The sequence below is a fragment of the Trichechus manatus genome, unplaced genomic scaffold (assembly GCF_000243295.1).
Source record: "Trichechus manatus latirostris isolate Lorelei unplaced genomic scaffold, TriManLat1.0 scaffold00184, whole genome shotgun sequence".
NCBI classification, from domain to species: Eukaryota; Metazoa; Chordata; class Mammalia; order Sirenia; family Trichechidae; genus Trichechus; species Trichechus manatus.
Window position 1 is genome coordinate 4,135,347 of NW_004444120.1, and position 26,053 is coordinate 4,161,399.

The 26,053-nt window shown below is 39.2% G+C and overlaps 1 protein-coding gene across 2 annotated transcripts in view; it reads right to left on the reverse strand.

The window, feature by feature from the left end:
* RERG (RAS like estrogen regulated growth inhibitor) overlaps positions 1-25,225 on the reverse strand; it is a 173,829-nt gene extending 148,604 nt beyond the window's left edge. Inside the window, exon 1 of one of the 2 annotated variants that reach the window (XM_004387344.1) lies at positions 25,043-25,225. In XM_004387344.1, the coding sequence (XP_004387401.1) occupies positions 25,043-25,103 (61 nt within the window). In that variant the 5' untranslated portion in view covers positions 25,104-25,225. The remainder of the gene's footprint in view (positions 1-25,042) is intronic. The other variant, XM_004387345.1, reaches the window with a different exon arrangement.
* Positions 25,226-26,053: the final 828 nt, after the last annotated feature.

The following is a 26,053-nucleotide window of genomic DNA, read 5'->3' on the forward strand; positions in this document are numbered from 1 at the left end:
CTGTTTCATGAGAAACTATTTGTTTTGTAAGCCTTCACCTGAAGTACAATTAAAAAAAAAAAGGAAAAGAAAAAACTAAAAAAAAAATAAAAGTCAATTTCTTTTCCGACAGATAAATATTCACAATTTTTATTCTTGCTTTTTATTTTTTGGCTTTACTTCTTAAATCACTGGCCAATGGCATAAAGGAAGAGAGAACCTTAAGAAATATTTTAAAAGCAGGAAATGCATCATCGAAAAAAAGATGTTATCTTTCTACCCAAACAGTGGAAACTTAAGAACATTTTTCAACACTGCAGTTCTTTCTACACAACCATTGCTTAAGGTTTATAAATGCTGTTGTCGAAGGGCAATTTCAAATCGTTTTTTCTAAACATTGAGGAAGTACAACTATTTTACTTTAATTTGGTTCCACAAAGCCTTAACTTGACTGAATAGAGCATGGCATTAATAAGCTCAAGGTCTTGTGTCCAATTCCTTTGTGGTCTACTTAACTTTCCTCAGTAGAAATTTTGTTGTCATGGTCCTGGACTATAAGTTTAACTCCCAGAAACTTAACACTGCAGTTTAGTCCAACCTACCCTCACTGTTGGCAAACAGTTCAAAGTATCATTTTAAACTCAAAGTTCAGCATGTCACAATTGTTGAGACCAACCATTTTTTGAACAAACTTTACTATATTGTGGATAAGGAGCCCTGGTGGCCAGTGGTTAAGGGCTTGGTCAGCAGTTTGAACTTACCAGCCTCTCCACGGGAGGAAGATGTTGCAGTCTGCTTCAGTATAGATTAGAGCTTTGGAAACCCTGTGGGACAGTTCTACTCTGTCCTATAGGGTAGCTATGAGTTGGAATTGACTCGATGGCAACTGATGTATTGTGGCTAGGACTCTGGGTGGTGCAAACAGTTAAGCGCTCAACTGCTAGCCAAAAGGTTGGCATTTCACACCCACCCAGAGTTGCCTCGGAAGACAGGCCTGGCATTCTGCCTCTGAAAGATCACAGCCTTTAAAATCCCTTGGAGTAGTTTTACTCTGCACAGATGGGGTCTCCATGAGTCAGAATCAACTGGACAGCAACTAACAACAATATTGAGGATGAAAAATTCTAGCCTTGCGGAACCACAGAAAAGTCCCATATTGCTCTGCCCCACAAAGTATTGTTAGGGTCACTTGCTGTCTACTCCCACTAGAATGTTAGCTTCATGAGGGCAGAGAGCTTGTCTGTTTTATTTACCACTGTAGGAGTCCCTGAGTGGAAAATCGTTAAGCACTTGACTACTTAGCCAAAAGGTTGGCAGTTTGAATCCAGCCACTGGCACCTCAGAAGACAGGCCTGGCGATCTACTTCCCTAAAGAATACAGCCAAGAAAACCTTATGGAACAGTTCTACTCTGCACACACGGGGTTGCCATGAGTTGGAATCAACTTCAGTAACAACAACAACATATCCTTAGTACCCGCAAGAGTGCCCAACACTCACTTATATAACATGAAGCTTACAAAAAGCTATATATATATTTTTAAGCTGAGAACATGTTTCAAGAGGAAGTTGAATATGTAGAATGATCTAGTAATCAGTGACTATTAGAGATTGTAACAAGGCAACAAGTAGAGGCCATTACCATTTGTGATATTCAAGGATCATGTGACCTTGTGATTCTTGTTTGTAATCAGCTCAGCTGAGGGATACTCATAATGCTTAACATTTCTTTACCATTTTAAAATATACCAAGTGCTTCTGCATGCTAAATGGTCTGCAGACTTAATACAGTGGTTCTTAAAACGTGATCCCCAGATTAGCAGCATCAGCATCAGTGGGAACTTGTTAGAAATGCAAATTTTCTCTGGCCCCACCACAGACCTAATGAATCAGAATCTCTGGGAATGAGGTCGAAAAACATATATTTTAACAAGCTTTCCAGGTGACTACGAGGCATGCTGAAATTTGGTATCTATCAGAATAATCCAATGAATAAAACCCTTTCCCAAACTCAGCTCTGATTTTCAACAGCAGTTCCAGATCACATAAATTCAGTCATCTTAGTACAGAAGTCTAAATACATATCTTGGAATGAGTCTTTGGAAAACGAGTCTCTGGATAAAATAGATGTTTGAACCAATAATTGTTGATCACTGTTACATACTTTATGTAACAGTGTACCTTGAGTCCTAAGAAAAGCATGTGAGACAAAACAAGAGATGTGAAAGACAATATTAAACTAAGGTTTATAACTGTAAGGCTTCCTCCAAGCTCACCCCACTTTATGGCAAATCTCCTAAACAGAAGTTACTTAATGAACACGGAAGCAACGTAATATGGTGTTAATGTCCCTGTACTAGGAGCCAAAAGACCTGTAACCTCCTTAACTAGCTGTAAATTATCCAGAAAATGACATGATTTCACTGGAATTCTATGAGCTAAATAATACCAAAGTAGAAAATTTTATGATTCAATAAGAGCATCAAGGGCCTATAAAGTTCCAAAACCATCATATTTTCAGATGACAAAAAGTGGACAAGGATGATGTATATGCTGGATCCCAAAGGCTCCTGACAGGCCTCAATAAGAGATTTGATCTAATAAAGCAGTATTTAAGGGAGTGAATATAAACCACAACACCTGGGTTAAATAGCCACACACTGCTCAGGTGAAAGTTTGGGATGATTTGGCTCAGCAACAACCTATATTAAAAGTAGATAAATAAAGAAGACTTCATCTGTGCTAAACTCCACATGAGCCAACGCTGTGTCCATTGCCACCCTGAAAACAACAGAAGCAAAGTATCTAGAAGCCAAGACCCCAGTTGTGCTCTGATTTGTTCCTGGCATCCCTCATCTGAAATGTCTTGCGCTCATTTCCAAGCTCCACACTTTATGGAGCATATGGGTGGAGAAGAGCAGTGGGGATAGTGCTGTGACTAGAAACCACCATCTCTGTGGGGTCAATGAAGTAACTACGAGTAACCTGACTACTGAAGAGAAGACTCTGGCATGTGTTAGGCTATGTTAACTATTTTAAGTATGTGAAGGGCTGTCATAAGGAAGAGGGATTTGGTTTATTCTATATGACTCTGGAGCCCTGGTGGCTCAGTGATAAAGAGCTTGGCTGCTAACCAAAAGCCTGGCAGTTCAAATCCACCAGCCGCTCCTTGGAAACCCTATGGAGTAGTTCTATTCTGTCCTATAGGGTCGCTATGAGTTGGAATAGACTTGACAGCAGCGTGTTTGGTTTTTAAAATATGACTCTAGGGGTTAAATTTAAAGTCAATGAGTAAAAGCTACAGAAAAGCTTTTGGTTCCAACAAAGGGTAAACTAACATGAAGAATTGTCCAAGGATGGAATGGTCTACTTTTGGTCACTGGAGATATTTAAGTGCAGGCGAGGATGCCACTTCAGTCGTGGCCACAGATGGAGGTTTAGACTCAGTAACCACTGGAATCTCTTCCAAACCTTAAACCCTTATGTGTTTATGGGTTTCAATATGATCTTCAATTTACTCTGTTGAAAATCAGTGCCTAGAAATCCTGAAAATGTCATGTTATTCAGGACTTTCTGAATGGAAAGTTGATTTCGATTTCAAGGCAAATACAGACATTTCCTTTACGGAGCTTTGTTTTCCAACATACTTGCCCAAATTAAGCACTACTCCCACTATTAGTGGCAAACACTTAAAGAGAACTTACTGTGTGCCAGGTTCTGTTAAGCACTTAACATAGCAACTCATTTAATTCTCACATCCTATTCTATGGGACACATACTATTATTATTCTCATTTCAGAGGTGAGAAAACAGGAATATAGTGGTTATGTGATTTGTCCAAGGTGAAGAGCTACTAATGGTGGAGCTGTTTCCAAGCAGAAGAGTCTACATGCAGAGAATTTTGGTTTTATAATGTATAAGACGGATGCTCAGAAATGAGTCTCTTTGAGAGCATCTCGAAAACAGCAGTCTTACCCTATTCTTATTTATATCATGGACATGTTTTTACAGTGAGTGTTACATCACAAGGGCTCATAAATGGCTGCTGAATAAGTGAGCAAAGATTTCTAAGATGAGACCATTTAAAATATATGCCTCCTAATACAACTATAAAGCATGTGTTTCAAACTAGACTACCGTGCCTAACTCAATTTTTTCATTTACTCATTTTATTGTGGACCCAGTATGTGTCCAAACTCATACTCACAGCCTATTGACTTGCAGCAATGGCTAACGAGATGTGTGTAAAACTATGCGAGCCTCTGGGGATATAATGATGAGCAGAAACAGACACTGCTCCACCCTTCTGGAATGTACACAGATCCTGTACTATGTGCAGGGTACCAGCTTAGCCATGCGAGGGCTAGGGCATATAGAAAGCATGTGGTCTCTGTTCTCAAAGGTGAATGGGGACACAGCACCTTCATGGGTCTCAGTGTAAGTGATGTGTCGTTGTGATGGGCTGTGACTCACCACGGGCACTTGTCCCATTTTTCTCCATTTCAAGTATTGATGGGTATCATGCTACACACACAACAGCTTCCAACAGATTTCTGGGCACACCTTTCTAAATACACATGGTAGACCATGTCAGACAAAATACCCTCTGCAGGCATTAAAGAGACTTTTGACTTAATTCCTTAAAGCTCAAGCTTGGGGTAAAAAATTAAGACAGACCACTGCCGCCAACAAAAAATTTAAGTGATAATAATGGACACTGCCAGCAAAAAGGAGGGACTCTCTGAATACAGTAGACGAAGAGATACTGAAAATTGTTCTGTGAGCCAAGAAGGATCCCTGGGGCAGTTACATATGATAATAAACCCATTCATCTACAAAACCCTTCAGAATTTACAAAGATCCTTGCTTTCCTGAGCCTTAGCTCACTGAATGCTCACAGCAGCATTCTGCTCAAATTATCCATGAAGAAAATGAGGCTCAAGATCACTTCTGAAGTCAATGGGGCGAAGAAGGAGTCTACCTCAGACTTCAAATTGTATTACCACATGCGTCTAGGCAGGGACTCCCCTTGAAGCAGTACTAACCTTGAAGTATATTCCTTACACTTCATTTATCTCTGAATAAGGTTTTTTGTTTTTTTCCACTTACTTGGAAGTCCACACTGTAATTAGAACAAAAGCACTTCTAAGGAACCTAAAAAGATGTCCCCAAAGTTCATAAAATAAAATTCACTGTTTTCTTACAGAAAAGGTCCTCAAACCCTCATTTAGTTTTGTTGTTTACAGTGTTGCTTCAAAATAAAACAACTAATTTAGATAAAACTTGAACTGATTTAACTCTCTGGTTTCAAGAGTGCAAATTAGGATGAGGTGGATAAGCTATAAAATGTTGACAAAATAGAAGAAAAAACAAAAGTTTTGAAAATAGCTGCTTTCGCTTAACAGAGCAGTGATTTACAGTTTCCAGCCCAACATGTAAAGCACTTGGAAGTCATTGCCCCCATCCAAACAACAAGAAAAACCTGAACAAACTAAAAATCACTATCTCTTCTTAGAGGCGTCAGAGAAGTGAAGCCACAGGATAAACCAGCACCCCTCAAACAGGAGAAACAGGTACATAGAATCACTCCTTACCTGGAGCTGAAGCCACTGCTGGAGCCCGGTAGGAACAGTGAAAGCGTAATTGAATAATTGCTGGAAGCTGAGCATAAACTCTTCTGAAAGATTAAAAACTCCTGCAGGCTCAGTCTTAAGGAGGCCCACATCCTCTCCTCTAGGAGCTTCATCAAGTTCTTGTGATGAAGATTGGAGAAAAATTCCTTCTTGCTTCCTCAGAGACCGGGGCGGGGAGTAACAATTCTGAGATGAGCGCAGGACACCCTGTCCTCCTTAACAACTACTTGTCCTCAAGGGAAACTATTTTACTGGAGTGTAACTGATTTGCTCTATGGCAAGAGGTTTGATTTGAGTTTGGCTTAACCGACCTGGAGGAAGAGAAATATCCAACTCCAGCTCCCTCTAGCCTTCCTGTCTCACCTAAGGGGAAGGGAAATAAAGCTGAGGAGCACTCAGGAAGATCACAGCCCAAGGGCACCGGCTTTCTGAATAAAAGACTGGAAAACTGAGACCTAATCATAGGAGCACAGAACATTTCCCCTTCTCCCACACCTTACCACTATCAAGAAACCAAAACCAAACCAACTGCCATCGAGTGGATTCCGACTCCTAGCAACCCTACAGGACAGGGTAGAACTGCCCCAGAGGGTTTCCAAGCCTGTAATCTTTATGGAAGAAGACTGCCACATCTTTCTCCCATGGAGCAGCTGGTAGTCTTGAACCACCAACTTTTCGATTAGCAGCCCAGCACTTTAACCACTGTGCCACTAGAGCTCCTTACCACCAACAGGGCTCCTGTATAACAGGGGACTGCAGCTGAAACACCTGCAAGCCTCAGATAGCATTTAAAAGGGGTCTAGGGAAACTCACAACAACAGGGGAGACAAAAACAAGGACACAAAGGGAAAGTTTAGCCTCTCATATCTACAGCTAACAGTAAATTCAGCATAACTCTCCACCAGAAAAATATAAAACCTTACACTAAAGACCTATTACTTCAGTTCTTTTACCCAATACATCATGTCTGTCTTTCAATAAAATTATTACAAGCCATACTAATGGGCAAAAACACAATCTAAGGAGACAGAGTACACATCAGATCTAGACTCTTCTATAGCAGAGATTTTGGAATTATCAGACCTGGAATGGAAAATAACTATCATTAATATGCTAAAGGCTCTAATGGGAAAAGTGGACAATATATAAGAATAGATGGGTAATGTAAGCAGAATGGAAACTCTACCAAAGAATCAAAAGGAAATACCAAAAACCAAAAACACTGTAATATAAATGAAGACTGCCTTTAATGGTCTTATAAATAGACTGGACACAGCCAAGGAAAGAATCAGCGAGCTTGGAAATATGTCAATAGAATCTTCCAAAACTGAAAAGCAAAGAGAAGAAAAATGAGAAAATGGAACATATTAGCCAAGCACTGTGGGACAATTACAAGAGGTGTAACATACGTGTAAAAAAACAAACAAACCCAATGCTGCCAAGTCAATTCTGACTCATAGCAACCCTATACGACAGGGTAGAACTGCCCTATAGGGTTTCCAAGGAGTGGTTGGTGAGTTCAAACTGCTGACCTTTTGGTTAGCAGCCATAGCTCTTAATCACTGCGCCACCAGGGCTCCAGCATATGTGTAAAGGGAATACCAAAGGAGAAGAAGGAGAGAAAAGGAACAGAAAAAATATTTTAAGTAACAATGGTTGAGAATTTTCTAAAATCAGTGACAGACACTAAACCACATGTTCACATGGAATATTCACCAAGATAAACCACAGGAAGCTCAGAGAACACCAAGCAATATAAATACCAAAAAATCTACAAAGAAAAAATCGTGAAAGAAACCAGAGGAAAAAAATCACCTTGACATAGAGGAATAAGGACAAGAATTATATATCAGACCTCTCTTCAGAAACCACGCAACAAGAAGACAGTGGAGTGAAATATTAAAAGAATTCATAGAAGAAAATAAAAAAATCTAGAATTTTGTCTCTAGCGAAATTATACTTCAAAAGTGAAGGAGAACTTGAAATTTGCATTTTCTTCCTTTTGATCAGGATTCTTCTATAGAATCTTTGATCAAAGTGTCCAGTAATGGTAGCCAGGTACCATCCAATTCTTCTGGTCTAATGGCAAAGGAGGCAATTGTTCATGGAGGCAGTTAGCCACACATTCTGTTTCTTCCTCCTCTTCCTGTCTCCTTCTTCCTCTATTTCTTCAGCTGAATAGAGACTCATTGTTGTACCTTGGATGGCTGCTTGCAAGCTTTTTAGACCCCAGACACTATGCAACAAATTAGGAGCTAGAAGTACTAAACATGATATCAGGCCAATTAACTGTGATGTCCCATGAAACCGTGACCCTAAACCTCCAAATCAAGAAACCAAATCCCATGAGGTGTTTGGTTGTACATAATCAGCCTCAACAGCGGCTCTTTTGTGTGTGCGTGGCTGTAAATATATCTATTATACAATTTTTTGCCAATTCAACTTTTTATGGGTACACAACCAATTGATAGCATTTACATTAATAGGCTTTGCAACCCTTCCCTTACTCAGTGGGATTTTTCCATCATCGTAAACCAAAACGCAGTGCTCCATAAGCAATAACCCCTCCCTTTCCCACACCCTCCTGCCCCTGTTGTTATGTGCAGTTGAATCAGTTCCAACCTATAACGACCCTATAGGACAGAGGAGAACTGCCCCATAGGGTTTCTAAGGAGCAGCTGGTGGATTCGAACTGCTGACCTTTCAGTTAGCAGCCAAACTCTTAACCCTTGAGCCACCAGGGCTCCTTCTGCCCCTGGTGACCGCTAATACACTTTGGTCTCTATACATTTGCCTGTTCTTATCTTTCTATATAACTGAGATCATACAATATTTGTCCTTTTGTGATTGACTTATTTTACTCAGCATAATGTCTTCAAGCTCCATGCTGTAGTATGTATTAAGATTTCACTTCTTTTTCTGGCTGTGTAGTATCCCATTTTGTGTATGTACCACATTTTTATTTATCCATTCATTCAAATTCTTATGAAATCCATATTTTCTGGAGCCATGGAGGCTGGATGAACCCATGAAACTATTGCCCTGAGATAATCTTTAAGTCTTAAACCAAAAATATCCCCTGAAGTCTTCCTAAAACCAAACAAAAGTTCAACTGAACTAGTAAAGAATGTCTACATTGAACATTGTGCACTTTTAAGAACTATCTACATGGGATTAATGTTCCACTGCTATTCATAAGGTTTTCACTGGCCATTTTTTTCAGAAGTAGACTGCCAGGTCCTTTTTCCTAGTCTGTCTTAGTCTGGAAGCTCCACTGAAACCTGTCCACCAAGGGTAACCCTGGTGGAATTTGAAATACCAGTAGCAAAGCTTCCAGTATCACAGCAACATGCAAGCCACCAGTACGAAAAACTGACAGACACGTGGTGACACTTAATTGTACTTATGAGCAAACTACTTAAACAAAGAGGCAGTTGTTTGAACAGAGCAAGGGGATACTGTGTGGTTTAAAGTTAGGAAAGGTGTGTGTCAGATTTGCATCCTTTCACCATACTTATTCCATCTGTATGCCGAGCAAATAATCCGAGAAGCTGAACTATATGAAGAAGAACAGGGCATCAGGATTAGAGGAAGACTCATTAACAACCTGCAATATGCAGCAACACAACCTTGCTTGCTGAAAGTGAGGAGGACTTGAAGCACTTACTGATGAAGATCAAGGATCACAGCCTTCAGTACAGATTACACCTCAACATAAAGAAAACAAAAATCGTCACAAATGGACCAATAAGCAACATCATGATAAACGGAGAAAAGATTGAAATTGTCAAGGATTTCACATTATTTGGTTCCACAATCAACGCCCATTGAAGTAGCAGTCAAGAAATCAAACGATGCATTGCACTGGGCAAATTTGCTGCAAAAGACCTCTTTAAAGCATTAAAAAGCAAAGATGTCACTTTAAGGACTAAGGTGCACCTGACCTAAACCATGGTGTTTTCAATCACCTCATATGTATGTGAAAATTGGACAGTGAATAAGGAAGACTGAAGAAGAATTGATGCCTTTGAATTATGGTGTTGGCGAAGAATATGGAATATACCACGGGCTGCTAGAAGAACAAACAAATCTGTCTTGGAAGAAATACAGCCAGAATGCTCCTTAGAGGCAAGGATGGCAAGACTTGTCACATACTTTGGACATGTTATCAGGAGGGACCAGTCCCTGGAGAAGGGCATCATGCTCGGTAAAGTGGAAGGTCAGCAAAAGAGAGGAAGATCCTCAATAAGATGGACTGCCACAGTGGCTGTAACAATGGGCTCAAGCATAACAATGACTGTGAGGACGGCACAGGACCGGGCAGTGTTTCATTCTGTTGTATATAGGGTTGCTATGAGTCAGAACTGGCTCCATGGCACCTAACAACTAACATATGGGATCAAACCAACAAGAGCAATTCTAAATAAGGTATCCCTCACGTTTCGAAAGTTCGCTTTATGTCACTTCGCTCTCACGAAAGACCTACCTGCATTCTATAACTGAAAGAAATTTGAAGAGGATTTTCACTTTTACCAAAAAAGGTGAAAAGTGGAAATAGCATTCAGTGTTCATCGGTGAGCCGTTAAAGACATAGTGCGCACCACCAGCAGCGAGGGTGGCATTGCCAAGCTCCTTACCTGGGAACCACACTCGGCATCTCTGCATCGAGCCGCCATAGCTTTAACCTATGTCTGTGAGTATCTGTGCTTTATCTTGACTTATTTTGTGCATCCATTAGCAAGATGTGTTCTAAGTTATCAGAAATGTCTAAGACAGCTCCTAAGGGTTTTTTGTGTTATTTGGTATGATTTGGTAGGTATTTTTGGGGGTCCTGGAATGCTCAAAAATTTTTCCCATATAAATTAATGGTAATTGTTTCTTCACTTAATGCCATTTTGGCTTACGAAAGGTTTCACAGGAATGCTCTACTTTCGGTAGTGGGGGAACCTGTATTAAACAGGAAACTTGGGGGGCAGTGAGTTTGTTAAGGGGGGAGGAACAATATGGAAAAAGAGGGTGAGAATGGTTGCACAACTTGAAGAATGCAATCAATGTCACTGAATTGTACATGTAGAAATTCTTGAATTGGCATATGTTCTGCTGTGTATATTCTCAACAACAAAAATAAAATAAAATAAATTATTTTTAAAAAAGTGAAGGACAAATAAAGGCCTTCTGAGTTAAACAAAAATTGAGGAGATTTGTCAGTAGACTTGCCTTGTAAGAAATGTTAAAAAAAGTTCTTCACAGAGAAGGAAACGATATAGGTCAGATCTACATAAAGGAAGAGCATTAAAGCTCATTTAAAGGTAAAAATCTTTAATTTTTTATTCTTAACGTAACAGGCCACAGTTTGTTCAAAATAATAATAGTAACAGTGTATTGGGTAATTATAGCTTATTGAGAAGTAAAATGAATGACAGCAGTGGTGGTGCCATTGGTAAGTGCTACGGCTGCTAACCACAAGGGCGGCAGTTGGAATTCACCAGCCACTCCCTGGAAACCCTATGGGGCAGTTCTACTCCGTTAACTATGAGTCAGAATTGACTTGATGGCAAAAATAATAAGAGACAGGAAGGATAAATCAGGAATACTCTGTTATAAGGTACTTGCACTACCCATGAAGTGCTATAGTGGTATTTGAAAATGAACTTAGATTACTCGTACATATATATTGCAAACTCTAGGGCAACCACTAAAATTTTTTCAAAGTAAGTATAATTAATATGCTAAGGGAAGAGAGAAAATAGAATCATAAAATGCTCAATTAAACCACAGAAGGCAGAAAAAGAGTGGAAGACAAAGAAAAAAAAGGAAGAAGAATAACAATAAGGGCAACAAATAGAAAACAGATACAAATATGGCAAATATTAATCCAACTATATCAATATTCACTTTAAATGTGAATGGTTTAATTACTGACACAGTGGATAGAAAAACAAGACCCAACTACAAACTATATATTGTCTACAAGAAACCCACTTTAAATATAATTAAATATAAAGGCACAGATTAAAAGTAAAGACATAGACAAAATTCACCATGCTAATACTAATCAAAAGAAAGCTAGAGTGGCTATATTAATTTCAGGCAAAGCAGATTTCAGAGCAAGAAAAAATATCAGAGATAAAGATGGCATTACATAACGACAGAAGCGTCAATTCTCCAAGAAGATACAACAATCCTTAACGTGAATGTCCCTAGAAAAGGACACCATGATTGGTAAAGTAGGGCATCAGCAAAATGAGGGAAGCCTCAATGAGACAGATTGACACAATAGTTACAACGGTGAGTTCAAACATATGAAAGATCATGAAGATAGCACAGGACCGGTAACATTTCATTCTGTTACACACAGAGTCACCATGAGTCGGAGCTGACTTGACAGCAACTAACAACGGCAACAATAATGTGTACGTGCCTAACACCAGAGCATCAATATATAAACAACAAAAAATCAGAGAACTGCAAGAAGACATAGATTAATCCACTATTATATTTGGAGACTTCAATACTGTCATGGATTGAATTATGTCCCCCAAAAAATGTGCATATCAGTTTGGCTGGGCCATGATTCCAGGTATTGTGTGATTTTCCTATATGTTGTAAATCCTGCCTCTATGATGTTAAGGAGGGGGATGGGCAGCAGTTGTGTTAGTGAGGCAGGACTCAGTCTACAAGACTGGATTGTGTCCTGAGGCAATCTATTGAGATACAAAAGAGAGAAGTGAGCAGAGAGACAGGGGGAACCTCATACCACCAAGAAAGCAGGGCTGGGAGCAGAGCGTGTCCTTTGGACCCAGGGTCCCTGTGTGGAGAAGCTTCTAGTCCATGGGAACATTGATGAGAATGCCAACAGAGAGAGAAAGTCTTCCCCTGGAGCTGATGCCCTGAGTTTGGACTTGTAGCCTACTTTACTGTGAAGAAATAAATTTTTCTTTGTTAAAGCCATCCACTTGTGGTATTTCTGTAATAGCAGCACTAGAAGACTAAGACAGAATTTGGTTCCAGGAGTGGGGTGCTGCTCTAACAGATACCTAAAATGTGGAAGTGGTTTTGAAACTGTGAATAGATAGAGGAATGGCAGTGACAGAGGACCAGCAGCAGCAGAACCAAGAGACCAGCGTGAGCGCTGGAGCCGACCTACGGAGCAAGAGAGCTGAGTGCGTGTGCGCAGGAGGCTTCCTGGCAGAGTATGGTGCCTTCAGGTACTTATTGGTGGAGCTACAGAGTTCTGGATCACTTGCCAGCAGGACAGATGGAGGCATGAGGCCCAAGGAGCCAAGAGGCCAAGGAACCAGGAAACAGAAGCTGAAGAGACAAGGGACACAAGAAGCCAAGCTGCCTCAGTTTCAAAAGGTATGGCCATGACCTCAGGGTTTCAAAGGGTGGAGCCATGGCCTCTGGTGTTTCTAAGGGTGGAGTTGCCACTCAGATGGACTGGGAGAATGGTGTACCTAAAGCTGAGGGAGCAGAGTCACTGTCCCAGTGGGCCTGAAAGGTGGAGCTGAAGCCCAGGGCCAAGGGGCCTCCACTCAGAACCTGGAAGAATATGGCCAATACCTAGAGTCCAGAGGGCAGGGCCATTGTGTAAACTGTCTCAGAGAACAGAGGATCATTTTCAAAGCCTTGAGGGCTAATGTAATGTGTTCTGCTGACTTGCTTGGTGCCTGTTATCCCTGCTTTTCCTCCAGTTTCTCCCATTTGTAATGGAAATGTCTAGCTTGTGCCTGTTCTGCCATTGACCTTTGGAAGCAGATAACTTGTATTCTAGATTTCACAGATGAAGAGAAATTTTTGGATTTTGGATTTGGAGTTAAGATTTTGCTATGATACGATGGGGTGAAAATGTTTTGCATGCTGCAAGGATGTGATTTGTTGGGAGTCAAAGGGTGGAATGTCATGGATTGAATTATGTCCCCCAAAAAATGCGCGTATCAATTTGGCTGGGCCATGATTCCAGGTATTGTGTGATTCTCCTGTATGTTGTAAATCCTGCCTCTATGACGTTAATGAGGGAGGATGGGCGGCAGTTGTGTTAGTGAGGCAGGACTCAATCTACAAGATTGGATTGTATCCCGAGGCAATCTACTGAGATATAAAAGAGAGAAGTGAGCAAAGAGACAGGGGGACCTCATAACACCAAGAAAGCAGTGCTGGGAGTACAGCGCGTCCTTTGGACCTGAGGTTCCTGCACTGAAATGCTCCAAGGACAAGGGAAGACTGATGACAAGGACCTTCCTCTGGAGCCGACAGAGAAAGCCTTCCCCTAGAGCTGACGCCCTGTATTTGGACTTCTAGCCTATTTTACTGTGGAGAAATAAATTTATCTTTGTTAATGCCATCCACTTGCGGTATTTCTGTTATAGCAGCACTAGATGACTAAGACAGATACCCGCCTATCAATATAGAAAATCAGTAAGGATGTAGTTGGACTGAACAGCACCATCAATCCACTGGATCTAATTTACATTTATAGACTACTTCATCTAGCAACTACACAATACAAGCTCTTCTCAAATTCACATGAAACATTCACCAAGACAGACCACATTCTGGGCCATAAAACACACTTAACAAATTTTAGAGAACAGAAATCATTCAACTTATATTCTCAAACCATAATGGAATTCAACTAGAAATTAATAACAGCAAGATCACTAGAAAATTTCAAAATATTTGAAGATTAAGCAACACCCTTCTAAGTAACATGAGTCAAGTAATAAATCTCAAGAGAAATTTTAAAAACATTTTAACCAAATGAAAATGAAAATACAACTTATCAAAATTTGTAGTGAAAGCAGTGCTTAGAGGAAAATTTATAGCATTGCATGCATATATTAGAAAAAATAAAGATCTAAAATAAATAATAAAAGCTTCCACCTTAGGAAAATGGAAAAGAAGAATAAATTAAATCCAAAGTAAGCAGAAGAAAAGAAATAAAAAAGTTACAGCAGAAATCAATGTAATTGAAACAATAGAGAAAATTAATGCAACAAAAAACTGGTTCTTAGAAAAGATCAATAAAAGTCATATACACATATACACATTTGATAACTTATATGAAATAGATCAATTCCTTAAAAGGCACAATCTGCCAAAACTCACACAAGGAGAAATAGATAATCTGAAAAAGTCTGTATCTATTAAAGAAATTGAATCTATAATTACTATCCTTCCAAAACAGAAAGCACCAGGCCCAGATGGTTTCATTGGTGAATTCTACCAAACATTTAAGGAGGAAATGATGCCAATTCCCTACAATGTCTTCCAGGAAATAGAAGAATAGGAAACACTTTTTAATTTATTCTATTAGGCCAGCATTATCCTTGTACCAAAACCAGACAAACATTATAAGAAAGGAAAACTATAAACCAATATCTTTCATGAACATAGATGTAAAAATTCTCAATAAAATATTTGCAAAGCAAATCCAACAATATATAAAAAGAATTATACACTACAACCAAGTGAGGTTTATTTCAGGTATTCAAGGCTGGTTCAACATTTGAAAATCGAGTAATGTAATTCATCACAGCAACAGGCTGAAGAAGAAAAATCACATAATCATATCAATAGATACAGAAAAGCACTGACAAAATCCAACACATATTCATGATAAAAATTCTCAGCAAACCAGGGATAAAGGAGGAACTTCCTCAACAGTGGCATCACTAAAGGGGTGCACAGGGTGCAGAATGCATCAGGTGCCACTATTAGAGGGGGGTGATGCCAAAATGACCGTCTATAAAGTTTTTGTGCAATATTTCAGCAGACATTTATTTTTTATAAAATATCCCTGTAGTTAGTTATAACAACAAAAAAAATCTTTTGTAAGCCCAGCTTACATGTATCAATATACCTACAAGGCTAAAACTCTACACTAATTTACTTTTTGAGCCTTCTAATGCACTACAGTCCGAGCTGTCACTATTACTCAATTACAATGACACTTCGAATCACGTGGTTTCACCTGCACACTCTACAAGCATGGGCTGCTGTTTTCATTGTTGCTGGCGTTTTTATAGTCACTGATTTTGTCAAATTTTCTGGTGTTTTAGCTACAATATTGCAATGATTAGCACAAGAGGGGGGTGACACCCTGAGTTACCACACTGGGTGACAATAACCCTATTGACACCACTGTTCCTCAACTCGATAAAGAACATCTACAAAAAACCTACCCTAACGTCATACTTGGAGCCCTGGTGGCTCAGTGGTTAAGAGAACAGCTGCTAACCAAAAGGTCAGCAATTGGAATCCATCAGCCGCTCCTTGGAAACCCTATGGGGCAGTTCTACTCAGCCCTATAGGGTCACTAGGAGTCGGAATCAACTCAACGGCAACGAGTTTGGTTTTTTGGAACATCATACTTAGTCACGAGAAAAATACTATTTGAGAATTTTTTCTATCAAAAAAATTAAAATGTTTTTAGAACTTTCATTTTTAATAGGGATAAGATTTGAGTTTCAAAAATTCTATAACATGCAATATTTCCTTCTCCACTGAGGCAGAAGATTAAGTTATCATTTTCCTAAACTCTCCTTCCCTGCTTGATCCTCTTACATACTTATCCTAAAAAAATAAACTCAATGTCTGCTCATTTCACATATTTTAAACTGCAAATTCCTAAAGTATAGAAACTACACCTTCTGGATAGTCTCTAATGTTCCTTCCTGCTATGTCCTCAGCAAGGGTACACTACAGCCAGCCGCTAAACTGAGTGTACTCATAGGGCCTCCTGGGATGAACAGCCAGCGAATCACCATACTGCTTTTCCAAACACAAATGTTAAGGAATGTGGGAGAAGAACGGGGTGGATTTCAATAATAAGACCACCTTAATATTAAGATAACACTTGTATCACACTTCCAATTTTTTGAAGCACCTTCAAAGCCATAATTTCTCTTTATTCTACCTGTATCACTGTTTTAAAGAAAGAGCAAATTAATGTTTCACTTAACAGATGAATAAAAAGAGACATGGATGGGATGACATTGGGTTTAAACCCCAAACTCTTCAATCAGTTGTGTGCTTTTCTCATTAAATCATACTGCCAGGACATATTGCAATATATTCCTTTTCAATAACAATGAAAACACTCATTCTTCAGCAAAAGATGATTAATCAGCTTCCTTATACTTGATCCAAGGCTGTAAGAAATGGAATCCTGCATCACACGGGAGCTTCTTCGTATATGTAGGTTGCTGAGAATCTTTCCTATACTGATTGACGACACACCCTGTACGCCCAAGGGGCTTTGCTATGAGTTGGTTATTCATTGATTGCTGAAAATTCTTATTAAAAAAAATTCATCAGGTTTCACAAGATTCATATTATAAAATTCTATGATCGTCTCATTTTCTAATGTAAGATGTTTATGTTTGAGAAGGATGTGGAAAAAGACTGGGTAATACAAAATGAAAACATTTAGTAGCAAAGTTGCAAATGCCTTGCATCTAGATTTGGCTCTGGCACCACCAAGCTGGGTAACCTAGGTAGTATATACATGTGCATATATTTGTATCTGTATCTATATATCATATCCCTGGTGGTGCAATAGTTAAGCACTCACCTGCTAACTGAAAGGTTGGTGATTGGAACCCACCCAGTGGCTCCAAGAGAGAAAGAACCGGTGATCCGCTCCCGTAAAGATTACTGCTAGGAAAACTCTATAGAGCAGTTCTACTCTGTCACACAAGGTCACTATGAGTCAGAATTGACTAGACAGAACCTAACAACAAGAAGTATATATATTATATATATATATATGTGTGTGTATGTATACCTACATATATATGTATGTATGTACGTACACACATATGTATGTTTGCTGACTTTTTGGTTAGCAGCCAAGCTCTTAACCACTGCATCACCAGGGCTCCATTACATATATAATATATATTTGTTCATTCTGTGTTGAAATTACCTATTTCAGACAGACTTGCCCTTACAAATATAACTACTCTTATTTTTAAGATGGAAGAAATTATTACCGTTTCTCTGAAACCACATCAATTTTCAAAGACAGCTGAAGCATCAGAGATGCATTTGCACTGGAATTTTGGCTTCAAGGCCAGTACCACCTTGAACATTTGGCTGATTTCCCCAAACCCATAAGGTGGATAAATACCAGGAATAAAAAGGGGAATTACAAGGATGATTTAAAATTTTCGTCCCTCCCTTCCATCAAAAGTAGTCCTTGTCAGTTGCCAGGAAAACAAGTCAAGATCAAAATGTGACTGATGGATGGCTAATGAATACCTATAGGAACACTATTTCAATGGATAAATTAGCTAAAATTAAAGGACAACTGAATTTTAATAATATCTTCCAACAGGAAGAAGCAATGACAGAGTTACAGCCTTTTGGCTTTGAAAACCATTTTTTGTTTGGTTTTGTTTCCAGTAGTTTCCTTCCTAATCATATTTTTCTAAAGAGAAAAGCCTTAACTAAGACTTGCTTATTGTCATCCTAAAAAATGTTCCACCACCACCAAGGAGCAATTGATTTTAATTTTATTTTTTCTTTTCTTTTCCTGAGTCCTCTGAAGTACTGTTCCTCATCTTTGCTTTTCTTCCTGGACATACAGGAAAAGTAAGCAAGGACTTATGACAGACGTAGAGCTCTGGTTTTTATACGTATCCATAAGCATAGGCCTGCAATTTGAAAACATCCTTTTATTCCTCTGGAGCTGGAAGAATCAAATGAAAATCAACTCATCTAGGTTATTTGCCTTTTTTCTGCTTTTCCATCTTTTCAGGTAAAGGAAATTTAAATGTTTGAAAGCACAAGTCACCGTATTTTGACAACACAAAGGCTATTTTTCCAGCCGTCGAATCATCCAAATTGGTCTCAATGTCACCTTCCTCCCCTTGGGCCAATCCTTTAAAAATCAATTATTTCTCTAACCACACAAGGAACCAATGGGCCGTCAGTTTCAAGAACCACCTATGAAAGGTTTCTCCTGTCGCATACACACACACACACACACACACACACACACACACAGTCTTGTTTCTAGGAGCTCAGCCAGGTCTGCACCCATCTGAAACACAGTCTATCCCTCTTCTTATCTAGACAAACTTTTTTTCAAGAAAACTTACCATTAATACTATTGACTCTTAGAACGATAATGTCCAAGACCTTAGAGAATGGACTGTGACCCTAAAGAGGTAAAAACTGAGGTCCAGGGCCATTAAGAATGTTCATATACATGCTATGTGCACAGCGGATGCTGTCATCCTGTGGTCCTCAACCTGGTCCTGAAGCCTAAGTGTTACTGAAGTCACAATATAAACTTGCAATATATCTTTCTGAAGGAGCCCTGGTGGCACAGCGGTTAAAGCACTTGCTGCTAACCAAAAGGTTGGTGATTCGAACCCACCGTCCGCTCCGCGGGAGAAGGATGTAGCAGTCTGCTTCGTAAAGATTTATTGCCTTGGAAACCCTATGGGGCAGTTCTACTCAGTCCTATAGGGTCACTATGAGTCAGAATTGACTCCATGGCAGTGAGTTTGGTTTTTTGTTTTATGTATCTTCCTGAAGAGGCATTTTAGTCACTGATTTTTGGTTTGAATCCTTTTAATATTCAAACAAATCTAGATATATTATGGATTAATACCAAATTGTGTGTACATTTCATTAATTAATAAAACTTGCAAAATAATTACATGATTGTAATGAGATGCTTACATAAGCGAAATCCCCTGAATTATTCTCCTCCTCTACTAAAAGTAGTTTGAAAACTAAGTTCAAAAAGCATTGTACTATACCATTGAGTCTGAAGAAAGGGGAAGAACTAATATAGCTACTGAAGTATAGAAAAAGTTCTAGAAGACAAAAGGTTAATTCTATAGCATGAGAAAACTAACCTACTGAAGATACTACTGATGTTGCTGTTTTTGTTTAATATATATGAGATTACAGAAACACACCCTAGCCATGAAGTACACATATATATTAAAGAAGTTTTGTGTGCTTATTGAAAAAAGTCACATTTAAAATAAGAATTGTCCCTGTCCGACATGAAAACAAGACTGAAAAAGCTTTTCAAAACTTTTTTATAATTAACAGGAAGAGAGGAAAAAAAAAAGCAGGCGAGAACAAGAAAGAGGAGGAAAATATAAATCACTTGTCTTCGTGCCAAGAGGGAAAAAATTCACAAGCTTGTTTGGGTTTGGCACCTAATTTATAGCCTAGAAATCTGAGTCTATGAACTTAAGCCTTCATGGATGAGTGCATCAACTGGCTTTTGAATTAGAGGATGGCATTATTCAATTAACTTCGAGACTAGTCCTTTCAAGAAATATATTTAGCTATGGCACACAGTATCTCAATTTTAAAATGAGAATGTCAGCTGTGAAGCTAAATTTAAAATTTCAGTACTTTTTTCTCTCAGCCCTTCCCACACTTACTACACATTTGAAGAATATGAATCCAGGAAGCACTCGTTTACCCTAAATAAATATGGTGTGCATTCTAGGTTTATTGGCAGGTCGCATTGTCTTAATTACTGGGAGCCTGTCAAAACTTAGGCTGATGCACACAAGGAAGGCAATCTATGCCCTACGTAGTGCATTTACCCAGTGAAAGTAAATGTTTACCCTGCCAGGGTGGGAATAGATGGAGTGGGCTGGGAAAAAGGAAGACCCTGCGCTTTGCAGCTCACACATGCTCACAACGGTGCTCCGAAGCTAGCAAGCTCACTGGATGACAGAACTGTGGTAAAATTAGACAGAAGGACGAATCTGTCAAATACAGCAGCCCATGTAAATGTAAATACTTCTCTCTCTCCCTCTCTCATAAACACACACACACTACACATCTTTAGCACATATTTTTTATCAGTGCTCCTTAAATAATTAGCACATTATTAAATTTTGACTGTACTGACAATTCTATGGTCAACCTGTCAACCAAAACTTGCTGGTTAATGTTAAATTCTATTTTAAATATAGAGAGTCTATCTATTACCTGGGCTTAGGAAGCTCACATACCACATACCAGAAAGTACTTTCAAATTTAAGGGTGTTAATTTATTGATAACACTCGCATATTTCTGGCTATTTTTCCAAGAATGTATATAAGCTATGACAAGTATTGTTATAATCATCAGTGGTCAAACTGCAACAGACATTAAGCAGACTTTGGATGAGGGAGAGAGAGAGAGAGAATTGAGGGTGTGCTGTGTAGGGATCTGAAGGTTTTGCCTTATAAGCGTTTCAACTTTTACTGAAAACCAAAATACTCACTTGAATATAAACATATCTTGGATTGTATGCTTTTACTAGTTAACTTACAAATTAAAATAAACCTATCCCAAAACCCACTGCCACTGAGTCGATTCAACTGATAGCGACCCTATAGGACAGAGTAGAACTGCTCCATAGGGTTTCCAAGGCTGAAAATCTTAACAGAAGCAGACTGTCACATCTTTCTCCCATGGACCGGCTGGTGGGTTTGAATCACCGACTTTTCAGTTAGCAGCAGAGTGTTTTAACCACTGTGCCACCAGGGCTCCATTAAAATAAACATACCTCAAAATATTATAATAATATAAACTAATAGTTGGATACTTAACTATGGATCAGATACTGTTCTGAGCAACTTGCATGTAATAACACATTCAGTATTAACAACAGCTCTTGAGTTACCAACCAGAAAACCAAACCTGTTGCCATGGAGTTGATTCCGACTCATAGTGACCCTACAGTGACCCTATAGGACAAAGTAGCACTGCCCCATAGGGTTTCCAAGGATTCAAACTGCCGAGCTTTTTACCACTGCACCACCAGGGCCCCAACTCTTGAGATAGGCACTATGATACCTTTTTGTATAGTTGGGGAAATTAAGATGGTAAGTTAACTTGCCAAGGCTGGCAAGTTCACATAGCTAGTGAAGGGTGGGATTGTGAGTCAAACCTAACAGTTTGGCTTCAGAGCTCTTGCTTTTGACTCCTAGCCATATTACTCTCTATTTTAGCAAATGGACAATATGATCTTATTTACCCCAAATTCCAATTTGGTACTGAGAGTGGGGAAAAGTAGAGGGGATTCTAGGTTTATTATCAGGTTTCATTGAGGCCTCTGAGGAAATTCACACAGGCCCAGGTCAAATCAGAGATACTCAGCTTCCACCCTTCCAAGATCTCAAACTGGCTCCCTTATGGGTGCCTCCCTAGCTGGGTGACTGAAGAGAAATTAAATTGTAAATCCTTAAAAATCCCACAGCTCAGATAATGTATCCGTTTGGGACCATGGGAAGCTCATGACCATTCTTGGGGGGCATTTGAATAAGTGAGGATCTACAGTCACATTCCAACCAAAAACCAAACCAAACCCATTGCAGTCAAGTCAATTTCTACTCATAGCAAGTTTATAGGACAGAGTAGATTTGCGCCCCCATAGGGTTTCTAAGGAACAGCTGGTGGATTCGAACTGCTGACATTTGGTTAGCAGCCAAAGCCTGCCATAGCTCTTAACCACTGTACCACCAGCAAGTATAATTTCTTGCAGAGGTCTACTCATAAGACTGATACAGCTTTTCCAATAGAAAGGCGAACATGTGGTACAATGGCTATGCAGAGACATTGTATATCTATATTAATAAAGAATTAGATAAGCATGAATTCAATATTGCTACTCTGTTTTCAACATTGACGGATATGAAGTAGCCTGTGGTTATTTTCACTGAACCATGGGAAAGGGTCTCAAAATTGTCTCCCGTGCATAAGTCAAACCAATACTTTTTTTAAAGGTGATGTGAGGTTACAAAGTTTCAGGAAAACAGTCTAATGTTGAAATAGAAAAACACTGTCTGTGTATAGATGACATAAAAAGCCAATTGTTTAAAAGCATATAGTCTATCACTGTAATTCCTAAATACATAAAAATAAACACAAACAGTGAAATGGACATAAGGCAGATAGAGAAACCTGTCCAAAGAAGGTTCATTAATTAAGAACCATAGGATTTTAGAGTAAGAAAGGGCTCTAATGAATGAGTTCAACCCCTGCATTTTACACAAAATAAAACTTAGGTCAGCAGAATTTGTTCTTGGTGTGCAGGTGTTAGCTTCAGCTCTGGGTGTGAGGAATCACCCCTAGGAAGAAGGTGTTGAGTAAGAATAAAAGATGATGATAGATAGAACCCCAGGAGTGCTAACTTTTGAAGAGCAGCCCATCCTGGTAGCTGGTAAGTGGTGATGGAGAGGTATCAGGAATACCAAGAAGTATGATGTCATGGGACCCAAGGAAGGAAGGAATTAATAAGCGATTAACTGTGTCAAATGGTCAAAAGATGTCTAAGAAGGTAAGAACTGGAAAATGTTCATTAGGTTTGCTGGTTGTTGACTGGTGGTGACGTGAGAGAAAGCAGTTCCAGTAACACGGTTACAATGGAAGAACATCATGTTTTAAGCAACGTACGGGAGGTAAGAAAGTTAACAGCCAAGGCAGCGACCACTTGCAATAAGCTTGAGGAAAGAGAAAAACGGAGCAGTAGACAAAGAAATGCTTCAGGGAAAACAGTAAAGAATGAGAGGAATAACCGAATGAAACGATTCTGGAGAAGACAAAGGAAACTATAGTCTACGTTCAGGCAGATGGATCAGCCTTGAATCAGAGGAGGTACACAGGTTGCTCTGAGGTAGTTTAGATGGGAGAGGGATGGATATTATACAGCTTGGTGGTTCTCTTAGTGCAATTTTTATTTTTATGTTTAAATTTTTTATCCATGTGAAGTTTATTTTGGTAAATTATCTATGGTTAAAAAGCCCCTTCCCTTAACAGTCCCTTCCCTTATTGCCTATGGTAAATTTCAAGTGAATGAGTAATAAACAGCCAGCCTCAGGCCTAGACCCTTCACTCATGAAGGAAGGCCTTAGACAAGTATTGCTGGCAGCACAGACCTTCCCACACACTCCCTTCCCTTCCTCCTCCACTCACAGGAACAGTTTCCTCATTCTCCAGATCCTTCTACCAGTACAGAAATTAGGTTCTCACGCCATCAGGAAACACTGAGGAGATTAATGGGGAGGAGTTTAACTATCTTCAATCTCGCAAAGGCTGGCAGTTGCTCAGCCTTGACAACTATCTATTTTTCTTTGCTTGGTTTCTGTCAGAGGCAAGAGCAAGCAGTAAGTAGAAGAAAAGGGTGACAGCAGAAAAGAGCACTCTTGAAAAAGAGGGAAAAAAAGACTTAGGGGAGATTACTGCTGAAATCAAACTAGAGAGCCTGGTTAGGACAGAGAGGTTGGTCACAGAATTAAAAGATATGTATTAGTTTGGCTCCCTGGTGGCACAGTGGATAAGCGATCGGCTGCTAAACAAAAGGTCGGCAGTTCAAATCCACCAGCCACTCCTTGGAAATCCTATGGGGCAGTTCTACTCTCTCCTATAGGGTCGCTATGAGTTGGAATCGACTCCACAGCAACGTTTTTTTTTTTTTTAATATATTTGTTAGGATTATGTGGATTACCTGTTGTATTGGATTATCCATTTTATTTCCAAATGGGACCTCCCTCTATACAAATCCACCTAGTAGATATCTGTTTGAGTTCCTTCCTGAGAACTAAAAGCTCTGTGTGCAAAACCAAGTATTGTTCTTTCCTCCAGTAAGAGACTAAGGCAACATTATCTGAAAAGTCATCTTGCCCTGACTTTTTAGCAGAATCTATTTTAGCAATCTTTAACCATTAACACCCAAATATATTTTTCAAATTGGATTAGGTACATGTTCAATTCCACCATTTCACCTTTAATCTTAAAGGTCTACAAACCTTCTTTTAGGTGGGGAACAAAAAAGCCTCTGAATTATCAGTGTTAGCCAGAATCTGATCACTTGAATTCACGCCAGAGGCACCGGCCATAGCTGTCTTGCTTGAAGTCACGCACTCGTAAGTTTTCACCAGTCTTCCCTAAATTTAGACGTGTCAGACAATAGTGCGATCTGTCTCTGGTAAAGATGTATTCATTCAACAAGCGTTTATTAAGCCTCCAACATATTCTTGGTGTTGGGCTGATTGCTAAGAATATCAAGATGAATGAGATATAAAACCTGTCCTTTAGGATATCATACAGTAGAAGGAAAAGAGCAAGTTTTTGTTTTTTTTTAATTTTCACAAGCTGATTTCTTTGGACGTTTGTTTAATATCCGTCCTCAGAATACCAAGACCTCTGATGTAGGCACTGCGTGGTGTGTTATCAGCAAAGTTACTTTATCATGAACAAGAAAAAGGGTACAGAAAAGTTGGTTATTTGAAACAAAATTTCTGGATAAAAAGAAAGTGACTTCATCTAAAAGACCATTACATAAGAACATGAGAAATGCCAACCACCCCTGCCCCACCCAATCCAAGGAGTCAGTAGTAAGAAAGAAGCACACAACAACAACAGCAGCAAGAGCAACAATAACAATAACAAAATCTTACCTGACTTGCCCACTCCTGCTCTCCCAAATATTGCCAGTTTGACCTCTGCACTTTTAGCCATGATGAGTGTTGGTGGACAATTCACTGTTGTTAAAACTAAAGAGCTGAGAAAATCTTTTTGGTTCCAGCCTTTGGCTTCACCATATCATTGCAAATCTTGGCAATCGTAGAAGAGTCTACAATTCTTAAACAAAAGAGAGTTGGGAATTCGTAAATGACTGGAGAAAGGAATTACTCTTAGATAAATATCCACTATATACCAGCCAACATTCACTTTATCAACATTTTCTAACTTGGTCTCCACCACTATCCTGTGAGAGGTGTACAGTAATTTATTGTAAACTATTCAACTAACAAATGGTAGAGCTAGGCATAGAACTTAGGTGTGTTTGGTTCTAAAACATATGTTTTTCACTATACACAATAACGTTTTATAAAATACTTCCTCAAGGAATTTGTTTATGAAGGATTGTTTCTTGGCAATAATCGCTAACAAATGCTTAAAATATGTGAATACATACATTTACCATATGCCTGTAAATATTCAATGTACAAACACCTGTGACGGGGAGACTCATTTTGAAGCCTCTTTTTTTCATTTGGGCGACATAATTTACATTCACATTAGCCAACCCCAGCGTAACACAACCGATTTTGCATTTCAAGGTTAAATTTTACCCCAATTCACACTAGAGCACATGATCAGCCCCCCAAAAAAGACAGGTACGCATGTTACAGGTATTGATACACAATGGCCAGATTATATTTCTATACCCTGCTGGGCGCAATGCCCAAGATACACAAAATATGCCCAAAAGATATACAAAAGTTACCCAAAAGATAAATGCAATACCCTGAGAGTTCTGATTCCTTTTCTACGGACCCACCTCAAGTAAATTAGCTTATGGCATTGTCCTAACACTTGGGACATGGTACTGTAACAATGTAATCAGTACCAAAGGAGACATTGTGGTGCAGTGGTTAAGCACTCAGCTGCTAACCGAAAGGTTG